This window comes from Neovison vison, chromosome 10 (genome assembly GCF_020171115.1).
Source record: "Neovison vison isolate M4711 chromosome 10, ASM_NN_V1, whole genome shotgun sequence".
NCBI classification, from domain to species: Eukaryota; Metazoa; Chordata; class Mammalia; order Carnivora; family Mustelidae; genus Neogale; species Neogale vison.
In genome coordinates, this window is record NC_058100.1 from 74,892,317 (window position 1) to 74,904,877 (window position 12,561).

The following is a 12,561-nucleotide window of genomic DNA, read 5'->3' on the forward strand; positions in this document are numbered from 1 at the left end:
CTGTGTGCCGAGCACTGGGGAGAGCGGAGATCGTAAATGATACATCATTGCAGTCTTATCCACAGGGAGCTTACATTCTGGCAGGGGAGGCAGAATACAACCAAGTAGTGTATACCATGATGCATGTTGCAATGGAAAGTATGAATCAGGGACGCCTGGGTGGCTCAGTTGGTTAAGCAGCTGCCTTCGGCTCAGGTCATGATCCCAGCGTCCTGGGATCGAGTCCCACATCGGGCTCCTTGCTCAGCAGGGAGCCTGCTTCTCCCTCTGCCTCTGCCTGCCATTCTGTCTGCCTGTGCTCGCTCTCTCCCCCTCTTTCTCTCTGATTAAATAAATAAAATCTTTAAAAAAAAAAAAAAGGAAAGTATGAATCAAGAGTTCTGAGTACAGGAGGCAATTGGTTCTGTTGGGAGAAATCAGGGAAGACTTCCCAGAGAAGGTGACATTTGATCTGATCCCTAATGTATGAGTCCATGGTTGCTAGTCGAGGATGTAAGGAGGGTCCCTAGATATCATTCATTCATTCATTTAGCAAATATGTTTTGAAGGTTGACTGTATGCAAGGCCCAGAGATGCCAAGGACTTAGTGACGAAGGGAGCAGACATGGCCCCTGGCCTCTCTGGGGTGGCAGCAGCGTCGGGGAACGAGATAAACAAGTAAGCACCATGTTTATGAGGAAAATGCTCAGAGTGTTGTGAGAGACAATATAGGTGCTGAATGACTGGTTATTTCCTGAAGAGAATACCAGTGGCCCTGGGAAATCCCAAGTTGACCCCAAATCCCGAGATTAGCTGACCGCAGTAATCACCACCCCACACCTCTTTTCTCCCACTAAGAAAGCATTGCTAGAAAGCAAATATGATGTATGTTTTTATAAGAGTGAGATTGAACTGATTCTAAGATCAATATTTTAAAAATTCTTTGCCTCTTCCACACACTTTGGAATTGTAACTGTTTATGGTGTAGCCTGAATGTAGCCAGGCCTCTTGGGAGGGCCTTGCCCCATGAGAGGTGAGGAAGAAAAGGACATGAATTGGACCCTGGTGAATGCTGCAGAATTTTGCTGAAGGTTTGCCTTATGAGAAGGAGGAGGGTGTTTACACAGCACACCGTGCGGCAACGTTTCCTAAAAATGTTAGTTTCTGGAGACATTTTTTTTTTTTTTCTGGAGACATTTTTTGTTGTCACAATTGGGGTGATGCTACTGGAGTCTGATGGGGGAGGCTAGGGAAGCTGTTGACCGCCCTCCATGACACGGGACAGGTCCCCACAACAAAGCATTGCCTGATCCTGAATGTCCACAGTGTGGAGGTTGAGAAAGCCTGGCCTGGGACAGGTTAGCCTGGCAGGTGAGGGGGGCAGAAGGCCCCGGGGCAGGCCCTGGAGTTTACTCTATACCTCGTCTCCTGCTTGGGATGCCAGCAGCACACGAGGCCTTCCAAGTCTGAGTCTTTGGAAGCGGAGTGGCCCCTTCTCCTCTGCTGGGAAGAGGACACCACCTCAGAACCCTCTGGAAGCTGAATCGAGGCCGTGTCTAGAGTAGATCCCCCACTGAACTATAGAAGGAGCCATACAGGGGATCTAAGTGTCCCCCATGGGTGCCGAGCGGCCCCCAGCCGCCGACGGCCTGGAGTGGGGTTTGCTCCCGGCTGGGTCAGGCTGTTCTGTTTGCCTTGGCCAGGCCTGGCTGCCTGCTTCAGCACAGCGAGGGCAGGACCGAGCCTTCTATCAATAAAACCCGGGCCGTGCTCCAGGCTCACTCCGCTTCTCTAAAAAGCTTGTTTGTGCTGATTTCCGACTTGAGTTGATTTTCAGTTAAATACCAGGATGGAGCTTTCTTTCACCTTGACACGGTCACCTGGGCTGAGCTAGCTTCATGTGCCAGTGCCGTCTTCCCGGGGGGCATTTGCTGTGGCCCCGTCTGAACTCAGCTAGTTTGGGGGCCATATGGCTGCTGGGGGTGTGGTGTCTCAATTTCGCGTCTTTTCTCCTCTCCACTCTTTAAGGAAAAGAAAATTCACTGATTTTCCTCCAACCGGAGGAGACTGCTGTTGGTTAACTTTTTTATATTTTCCTCCCATACGTTCATACGTTTTTCAAAACATGGTTGAGATCACCCTGTAGATACGTTTTTGGCATCCCCCTTTGGAAAGCAGTAATCTCAAGGTTCCAGCTGTCTTCTCTCTGCTGTGCCACCGGAGGGAGCCACAGAGGGAGGGAGGGGGGCAGGAGTGTGTGTCGGGGGGAGGCAGAGGTGGACTCAGAGCCCTGGCTGCAAGCTGACAGGGCCATGTGGGAGACACCCAGGGCCAGCAGAGGAAGGGCAGCTGCCTGCCTATGCCTTCTCCACCACGAAACTGTTGCTTTTAGAGTCTTTCCTTGGAGGTCTCCAAGGCCTGACACATGGGATTTTTCCTTAAGCACCTAGCAAATCTCCTTCATGTGCACCCCAGATCCCTTCTTCATCTGAAGCCTGATTCCTTTTTTTTTTTTTTTAAAGCCTGATTCCTAGAGAACATTGCTGGCATTGGCCAAATAGCACAACAAATTGCCAGTATGGCTGTAGCATCCCAAAGACCTTATGCTTCATGTGTTCTTAAAGTTGTTCCTCTGGCGGAAAAAGAAAACAAAACAAAACAAAAAAGCAAACAAAAAAACACAACCAAAAAACCCAACCCTCAGGGACTCCCCAGTACCCTCACAATGGCGTGTGAGTTTGCCAGTTTGGTCCATGCCTTTCATTGCCTTCAGGGAAGCAACCCCCAGAGTGGAAGTTCCTGGCCCCAACTGTTGATTCTTATAACCCACGGCAGGCCAGGGTGTTCCTGGCAACCTCTCTCTTGACTCAGTACATCGGATGAACAGAGGATGAGCAGAAAACATAACCACTCTTCCTTCCACTCAAATCACAGCGGGTTGACAACTGCTGGGCGTGGGTACCCTCCCCTGCCCCTGCCCCTTCAGGAGCGGGAGCTGCCCCTGGAAGCCAGCCTCCCGGCTCCTGGCCGCACAGCCTGGCCCCTCCCTTGGGAGCTCCCAAACCTTGCTCGGGTACTTTCCACACTTGGGAGCCGGCCATAGCCATGTTCCACCTGTGCTACTATTTACCCAACATTTCTCTTTAAATAGATTCATTTCATTAAACTTAAATAAAGGGTGTGTTAAAGGAAATTTAGAAAACCCTCCAATCACTGGTTTGATGTACGGAGGATTTTTTCCCCCTGACATGTGTTCAATTAATACTTACTCTCTAAAATGAAAAGAACAGTATGTTTCTAGGGACGACCTCAGATTCTGTCCACGTTTGTCTAGCCGGGCATGACTCTAAAATCCTTCCGGATGCCATCAGTGGGACACGCCACAAACAGAGGATAGTGTCTTAGGTCATTGGCTCTTCGATGACCAGGGCCCTGGGTTCAGCCGCTGCCTAAGGGGCACTGTAAGCAGCGGAGACAGCCCGGGTAGCTGGGAAGAAAGTTCCAGCTGTCCAAGCCAATTCTAAGGCATGCATCCGAAGGAGAGCTTAGTCCATACGTACTGTGGGGAATAGTGCAAAGCGAGAACGAGTGCCTACCCGCCCCCCCCCCCCCCGCCGCCACAGGACAAGCTTATCTGTATTTTGCACACATATGTGTGTGTGTGTGTGTGAGTGTAGAGTGAGGGCTTGGACACCACCCGGCAAACCACTGAAGAGGTTTCACCTTGGGTGTGGGTAAGAGTTCCAAGGGGGTAGAGTTAGATTCCTTTCAGCTTTTGCTGTTTGCATCAGTGCTGCTTGAATAACTGATGCTTTCATCTGTTTCCAGGGTGGAAAATTTTTTTAAAGCAATAAATATTTTCTTAAAGAAAGCAACGAGCTTCTCAGTGGCAGAAGAGCTAGGTTCTGATCCAGACTGTGTAGACAGCACACTTGCTATGTGACCCGGGGCCAGCCCCCTGGTTCTCTGGGCCTTGGGCTTCTCCCCTAAGGACTGGGCGGTGTGCTGGGTCGTGAGGCTCAGGGGGGAAGATGTGTGTGAGGGCGTGTGCAGACCAAGGCCTGCGAATCTGCAGGCAGCGTGGGAGGGCTGTCTCTGCTGCCTCCAGTGACCCTACGGGAGGGTCGATCCTGTCCTCCCCGTGATGAAAACCGGTGGTGGCTTCCCACAGCCCTCGAAATCAACCCGAATCTGTACTAGGGCACAAATTCTTCATGGTCTGGCTCTGCCAGCTCTCCAAAATACCAGAAAGATGGGTTACTGTCCTGGACCTACAACCAGGACACTATGACTCTGTGGTCAGCAGGCCGTTTGCTTCAAGACTTATAGTTGCCTGTTGCTCCCCTCTATAGACCAAGAGACCTACACACCAAAGGGACAGCCAGGCGGCTTCCCAAGCTCCAGGGTGGATCAGTCGCACGGGGTGCCTTTCTGTCACCGCCCCCCAACCCCCCACCCCCTGCAGTCATTCCTTAGCAGGGCCCCTGCAGCCACTGCGTGGTGGTGACTCAGCTGGCGTGGAGAGCCCAGTTTCCTGGCTCCTGGCCCTGTGCTCCCTCCCGCAGGCGTGCCACCATCTCTCTCTCTCCGAGGCTCTGCCTTTCCAGAACCCTGGTCACTCCTGCCCCAACCCTCGGCTGAAGGCCCCGTGCTGAACCCAGAACTACCACACGGGGGAGCCAGAAGCAAGTCGGGAGAAACTGGTGGTGGTGGGGTGGGGGGAGTTTTGTCCCTGCGGGGCGGCGCCTGAACACACCCTACGGAGGGACACCTGCAGGCACCTCCTCGTGTTCTGGGTCCTAGGTCTCCTCAGAAATGCTCCCCAAGGGTGTATCACATTGGATTGTGACTGGTAACAACTTTGTTAAGGCACACCTGTGTCTACTTGTTTTATCAGTTATTGAAGGAGAGGGACTGAAATGTCCAAATATAATTGTGCCTAAAATATATATATATTATTATATATTATAGTATATACAAGAATATATATAGATATATATCTATATAGGTTAGGTATATAGATTTATCAATATCTACAGATATCTGTATCTATATATCTAGATCTATCTATATCTATATCTATAGCCTATTTCTCCTTAGGCTTCTATCTTGCTGAATTTTGAAGCTCCATTATTCACTACATAAACATTTAGGATTATGTTCTCTTGATTAATTGACCTCGTCTCATGATGAAATAACCTTCTTTATCCCTGGTAATATTCTTGGCTCTGAAATCTACTTTGTCTGATATCAATACAGGCCACTCCAGCTTTCTTTTGATTACCAGGAGCATGATATTTATAAATCCATCCTTTTACTTTTAGGCTAGGTTTGTCTTTATATTTAAAACTCATTTCCTGTAGACAGCAAATAGTTGGATCTTGTTTATTTTAAAATCCAATTGGATAATCTCTGTCCTTTAATTGGGTTATTTAGATCATTTGCATTTAATGTGATTATTGATATAATTGGATTTTAAGTCTATCATCTTTCTATTTTTTTGTCTGTCCTTTCTGTTCTGTGTTCCTTCTCCCCCCTCCCCCGCCCCCATCTTATTTTGGATTAATTGAATATATTTTATGATCCCATCGTATTTAATTTGTTGTCAGCCCATCCACATGTGCCAAAGGCAGGGCCAGTCCCCAGCTGTCCTGTTCCACTCTGGCTACATTTGAGACAGCTTCTCCACCTTCCACAGACTTCCTTCCACGCTCTAGAAGCCAGAAGTGCTGGCCCAGGCTGTCAGTGATTCATCTCCGCTAGACAGCTGCCTCTCACAGGAGCTGCCCCAAGGCCTATCTGACCAGCTCAGGCCAACCCACAGAGCTTGTTTCCAGTCTGGCAGAGCGGAAAGTCTTCCAAACCTGAGATCCTGGCTCTGAGGAGGGGCAGAGCTCTAGAACTTATTTCTCTAGAAATCCTTAAGTTTTGGAGACCTTTCCTGGGTGTTCATCACAGCCCCACCTCCTCCTTCTACCTGCATAACAGTGGCTGCCTGAGATGTCCTCTGGCTGGGCCAGGTCAGTCCCGAGTTTCTGAGGAGGCAGCTTTATATGTGTCACGGTGAGAGAGTTGTTTGTGTCTTACCCTGGAGACCACCCTGCCCTGGGTAACTGGTCTTGCCTGGAGAGGGGCAGATGAGAGATGGGGATTGTGGGTCAGAATCATCTTTTGTGATTCTCTAGTCTGACGAGAAGGGGACAGTTAGAAGGTAGACTCCCCTGTGGCTGAGTCAAACCTGGCAGGAGCTGTTTAGGACCCGTGCCTCTTGGTCTGGGCTAATTTCACTGCATTCAGTGTTTTTATGTGGAAGGGCCCTGTCAAAGCTCTTAGGCTGGCAGCCAAACAACAGAAGTGCTGTGTGGGCTAGGACCCGCGAGAAAGCGAATCTCCTGTGAGCCCACCCTAAGAGGTGTGTAGCCGCTCACCTTTTATGACAGGAAGTCGTCTGGGGAGAAACTGACCTCTTCGCTCTGCACAGCTGGTTTAATGCTGTAAAACGAAGCTCTTGGGATGGAGAGTGGAATTCTTAAGGTTCAACACCCCCACCACCACCACCAAGAGGACATCTGGGAAAGGTTGCTTCTGACAAACATGGGGAAGGTGGAGCCCGTCCTGTGGGGATTGGTGAACATGTGTCAGGAAGAGGGGAGGACCTGGGGGGTTTTGACAGGCAGAGAAAACAGCAAAACAAACCACAAGAGGGCAGGGCAGCTGCCAGGAATGTGAAACAAGTTCCGCACAGCTTAAGGAGGGAGGCTGTCTTGTGGCTAGAGGTGGGTGCGAATGGACTGCTGGCTGGCCACGGGTCCCAAAGGGCCTTGAAGAGCCTTGAAGACCTGCTCCAGAGTTTGGAACCTCCCGGCAGGCACTGGAGAGTTGTTGGATGAAGGACAACGATTGTCATGGAAAGCTGTCGGACATAGGCGCTCTGGGTTTGAAATCAGATCCTACCCTTTACTTGCTCTGTGACCTCGGGCAAATGAACCACTCTGAGCCTCAGTTTACTCATCTGCAAAATATCTCCTTGCAGGGTTGTGCCGATCTGGTGAGATCAGAAAATATATAAGAACTTGGCAATTCTAATATAACTTCTTATTTCCTGCCGTTCTATTAGACTGTGTGGTGAGAGGCAAAAACGATGTCTTATCCAGGCCTCAATCCGAACTCCTAGTTTAGTACTTGTCATGTAGAAGGTGCCTGGTAAATATTTCTTAAATGAAAGGATGAAAGAATAAGCGACTAGAGCTGGGCACAGAGTAAGGAGTATAGTGCAGTAATATTCAGTAACTATTAGTTGAAATTTGAATAGAAGGTTTTATAATAGAATAGCCCTGATCATAGATCTTAGTACAGAAGGGTGACTTTGGCCACAAGGAGGCGGGGAGTTTGGAGAAGGCTGAGATGGAAATAAAGGAAACTACTAGAAAGCTTTGCAATAATCTACATTCATGGCATTTGTTGAGAGATGACCTACTCATGGTGAAGGAGCAGGGGGAGGGGAGGCAGGGAATAACGAGCTCAGTTTCGGACTTGTTGCCCGTGAGGCTTCAGAGGGGAGCCCCGGGTACTCGGTGAGCTGTGGCTGGAGCTAGATGTAGCTCCACCTGGGGCTACCTGGAGGGAGAGGGTTCTGAGGCACGAGTCTGTGAGGTCGGATGGACACCACTGGCAGACATCAGACTAAGCTCCTGGGCTGGGGGTGCCAGGACCAGAAGACTCAGTGGCTGGACCCTGGAAAATCCCAACAAGCTGACGGGAAGACAGGACATAGGCAGACTGGGAAAGCAGGTCCTGCGTGGATTGTGATGGCCTGTGATTTCAGGCAGGAAGGTACTACGGGAGCAATCACGTACTATTACGGAGTGTTCCAGAACTGGGTTCTGAGGTCAGACCCGTTGGGTTCATTTGGCTCCACCATGAACCAGCATGTACGACTATGTGCAGATTGCTTAACCTGTCCAAACCTCCTTCTCCTTTCTGTAAGAGAGGGATAAGAACTGTAGCTTCCTCATCAGTTGGTTGTAGGGAATTAAATGAAAGGATACACATGAAGCTAAGCCGTACGAGGCCTGCACGTACCGGCTAAGAATAATTTCAAACTCTGTTTCAGGGGTCGGGAGCACGTCACCCTGGTTTTCAGCCTCTGAATGTGTTGGTAGGTCACAAGGTCCCCCCATCTGACCTCCACCCCGACACCCTGCAGCTGGACAGCGGGGGAATCCTCGGGTGCTGAGCGGCTCCAGACGCCGAATCAAGCCGGAGTTGGAGCTGGGATAGAGTAGCAACTCCTGGCTCCCGGTCTTGTGATACTGCTTTTCTGGAACACGCGGAACCACGCGGTGGATCAAATGAGGGGATCTGGGCACATGTCAGGATCACATCTGAGAAAGGAAGAAAGCTTAAAATAGTGTCTTTCATCATCTGAAACTTTGAGCCAGGAAAGTCACCCACTTCACCATCTCAGTGGGGCTTCCGGAACCCCAGCACGATGCCTTGGATTTAAGGCTCCCGAGGCTTAGGCTGCAGCTGGAGGTCCAGACGCCTCTTCCCCGGCTTAGGGACAGGAACAGCCAGTCCCTGTTTTTTGCGTGTTCCCCGCCAGTGGCTCCTGCGTTCCCCTGCCCCTTCTCCCCCTCTCCCAGGTTCTCAGTGCTGATTACTCATAGGGAAGAGGTGCTGACGGGGTCATTAGACACTGAAAGGAATCCAGTTTTCCTCTCTTAAGGCCCCTGGAGCTTCAGTCTAGACTTTTCCTCCTGGAGGCTGGCCAACTTATTGTATTGTGTTTGATCTTTGCAGATTTCTTCGAATCCCAGGGTCCTCACCAACACAGTCTCTGTGTTGCTGACTTCTTACTCATGGCTCCCTTGCAGGCCTGGAGTCATAGGCAGGTGGAGCGGGGTGGGGGAAGGACACTAACTTGGAGGGAAGAGACTTGGGAAGCAGGAGCTGTGATGGAAACTATTACTTCCCTCACTTTCCTACCTGTAAAATGGGTATAACAACCTGCTCTCAAGGTTCTAGAGCTGGCCAAGCAGTGAATGGTAAAAAGGCTTCCAGAAGCCCTATTCAGACAGCAGCAAATATGCATAATATTTGGAATGGCATGTAGCAGCACCCTAAAAGAACACAGTGTCACTTAGAACTTCTCCTAACCAGGTCTCACAGCTGGCGTGTTGCGCACAAGAAGAGAGGTATGCCGACTCCCGGGGCACTTTGGTTTGGGGTTCAAAGAGGTTGTCACCTGCTGTCTCTTAGGATTGTGCCTTTTGAATGCGTGGCATTGCAATTGCTTTGCAGAGGTCCCTGTGTGACTCCAAGGACACAGTGTGGCCACAAAGAATCTGGGGCCCATTTTTTTCTTAAATATTGGATTCCCACAGAGCCAGGAGATTCCTTTGATAAAGAGAAGTGCATTTCTTTGCTGGCTGGACAAAACAGGCTACTGAGGGCCCAAGGCTCTAGCAGAGGCCCCCTCCCTGCAGCGTTCATCAGTCAGCATTGGATTTGGAGGTTCTGGTGAGGCTGATACCAGATTCTTTTGCCTGAACTGCTGTCTCTGGGGACATCTCTCCCTCACCCCCAAGAAACTAGCACTAAAATACTCATTTGAAGGAAAGATTGTTCCAGACCAAGCCAGAGGTTCTTCAACCCTATGAGCGGTGAGCTCTTCCTCCCAAAACACCCAGTAGCTCACTGTAGCCCACCCACAGCTGCTTGCCTGCACTTGCTCCTGGTGTGGACCAGCTCCTGCGCCCAGGGCGGCGGGCAGCTGTCAGCTGTCTTGTGCTCCTACCTGCCAGGAGCTCACAGGCTTCTGGGAGAAAGACTGTGTGGGAGGACGGAGCCAAACTGGGCCGCAGTCTGAAACCCTCCTGAGCACTGACAGATTTGGCTAGGGTGGGGGAGGGAGGGAGTTCCTCATAAAAATAACGAGAGCTTAAAATGGAGCGGGCAGCTTGGTATCTGGGGGCTGAGTCTAGCCCTCTGGCCAGCTTGTGCTTCCCCCGGATTGGAGTGTTCCAGACCTGCAAGGAAGAGCTGCGCAAACCCGGAGAGAGTCTTGATCACCCCTCTTAGCCACTCTCTGGGACACACTAGTGTCCCCAGGGCATCAGATTCTGAAAACGGTGCCCCTGGCCTTGCCTTGCTGGTCATGGGACTCCAGGCCCCACTCTACTGAAAGATGGCAGAGTGCACACCAGAACAGTCCCATTGCTGTGGAGAGACTGTATCCAAGAGGCTAAAAGCATGGGCCCTGGTGTTGCACAGGCCTGGGTCTGAGTCCCAGGACACATATCTTCCTTGTAGGACTCTGAGCCTCAGTTTCTTCATCCATAGAATGGGAATAATATTCTCTACCTCAAAGGCGCTGGGGAAGTTTACTGACAAGGCACAGGAGTTATGCAAGCAAGGGTACCTCTAACTGCTATTGCTGTGCAGACCTGGGCCGAAAGGTTATGGAGTATCACCCTAATTGCTTGGAGGGCTAAACCCTGGTGGAGGAAGGTGTTCCTTCATCCTGTCTGATGGGGACATGTAATGAGCCGTCTTTGATAGGAATGACAGGAACTGGCAAAGACCCCCTCCTGGCCAGACTGTCAGGAAAATGTATAGATAACTTGGGTTATTTGGTGTGTGGAGGCTCCTTTGGTATCCTGAGTCTTCCGGAGGGCCAAGTTCTGCGCTTGGGAGGAAGGGGAGGCTTGCGCTCCAGGTTGCCATAACTTTGCATATGATTTGCATATGTTTGTGGGGCCCCTGCAGTTTCTTCTCGCATTTCCAAGTTAAAATATTGCTGCTTCTCCAGGCAGACCAGATATTGATTTTCTTCTTCTCCGGTTACTTCTCCAACCACTCTGATTGACTGGGCTCCTGGTGAATGGGGGATGTGAGAGTGGATGAGGAGGAGGGTGGGAGGAAGGGAGGAGAGACGCCGAGGACCTTAGAGCCCTTTCTACTCCTTGAATATGAGCCATCATAGGTGACGAGAAAGAGCTGTTTCCAGAGGCATGAAGAAAGGCCATAGGGAATTTTCTCCCTCGCGCGCGTCCAGGTCTGTTCCTTCCTGGCATCCCTAACCTGACCTCTGGTGCCCCAGGCCCACCTGTCCCTGGGATCCAGGGCCACCGAGGGAGGCGGGGAGGCGCAGGCCAGGGACGGACGGGGGGAGGGGCGCCGCGACAGCCCAGCCGGGCTTTGGGGAACCTTGCGAGAGGAAGTGGCTTCCGACTCCTCTGCGCGCAGGGCGAGGGGCAGGAAAGGCGCGGGTAGGCGGGGGAGGTGTCGAGATGGCGTTCTGCGCGCGGGGCGGAGGGGACGAAACCGCAGATGCCGAGTGAGCCGGGGAGCGCCGCGCGCGAGGCGGGCGCCCACGTCCCACCCGGGAGCTTGCAGCCCGGGCGGCGCGCGGAGAAGGGCGCAGGTTACCCCCCCCACCGGAGCCGCTCAGGGCCCAGCCTGACAGCCCAGGCGGCGGGTGCCGGCTGCGCCTAGCCGGGTGACAGCACCCCCCACCCCAGCCCGCTGCGGGGCTGGGAGCTCGCGCCGTGGATCTCCCCTCCTCCCTCGGCTGCCTCAGGAGCCCCGCCGGTGACACGCGCCCTGTGCCTCGCGGGGCCCCGGGCTAGATGACGGTGGACAGCAGCATGAGTAGTGGGTACTGCAGCCTGGAGGAGGAACTGGAGGATTGCTTCTTCACTGCCAAGACCACCTTCTTCAGAAATGTGCAGAGCAAACATCCTTCCAAGGTAAACATCATGATCCAATGCAAAAGCCTTTCACTGCGGGCTTAGGGGGTAGGGGCCAGAGAGAATCACTTCCGTGGTCCAGGAGGGAAACCTGCATCCTGGCCAACAGGCAAGGCCATGTGTTATCAGAAGGGGTGGCCCGTTGCCCTGGGACCCTCTTGAACTTGTGGGCTAAGTGGACCAAAGGTTGGATCTGGACCCCTTCCAGGACCACCAGCGAACACTCTTCTCTTTTTAATGCCCTTTTCAGTATTTCCTGGCCCTGGACCTTTTCAAAATGGCTCTCTATGACTTGGTGACAGTGCTTGGCTCAGTCTGGTGACATGATCACCCATGCCTGGGAAGGTGACAGGCCAACTGCTCTGTGTCAACCCCTCCCCCCTCAAACCTGAGCTTTGAAGCTCTGGGTGGAAAATGGATGGCACCCCAGTAGGGTAAACACTCATAGGTCGAAACTTCCGTATTGTGAGTGGCCAGAAACCATCTTAAAACACAGTTGTAGTGACTTTGCAGAAGCGTAGGGAGTTTTTAGAAGCAAACTAAACCTTCTCTAAGTCTCTGTCTTGCTACCATTTTAACTTACTGACTTGGTTGGGGTCACCTGAAGGGGGTCGTATGTGCTTCCTGTAGCAACTCTGGGCACCCCGCACGCCCGAGTCCCCTGGCCACACCCTCCCGGCTGATACCGATCACGGATCTGCCATATCCTTGGTGGGAGCGGCAGAAGAGCTCTGTTTGTTTGTTTGTTGTGCTATTTAGATGAGAGGCTTCCAAGCCAAGGGGAGAGACTGCCTAATAGGGACTGCTCACAGGCAGAAGTGAGCTGCTA

General features: G+C 51.8%; 1 protein-coding gene across 2 annotated transcripts in view; it reads left to right on the top strand.

The window, feature by feature from the left end:
• The window catches only part of RASSF5 (Ras association domain family member 5), a 64,603-nt gene that overhangs the window by 24,827 nt on the left and 27,215 nt on the right, over positions 1 to 12,561 (top strand). The window contains exon 1 of one of the 2 annotated variants that reach the window (XM_044267789.1): positions 11,613 to 11,732. The exons of the other annotated variant lie outside the window; for it this stretch is intronic. Coding sequence (XP_044123724.1) covers positions 11,613 to 11,732 — 120 coding nt within the window. Of the gene's footprint in view, positions 1 to 11,612; positions 11,733 to 12,561 lie in introns of those variants that run through there. 2 annotated transcript variants of the gene reach the window in all.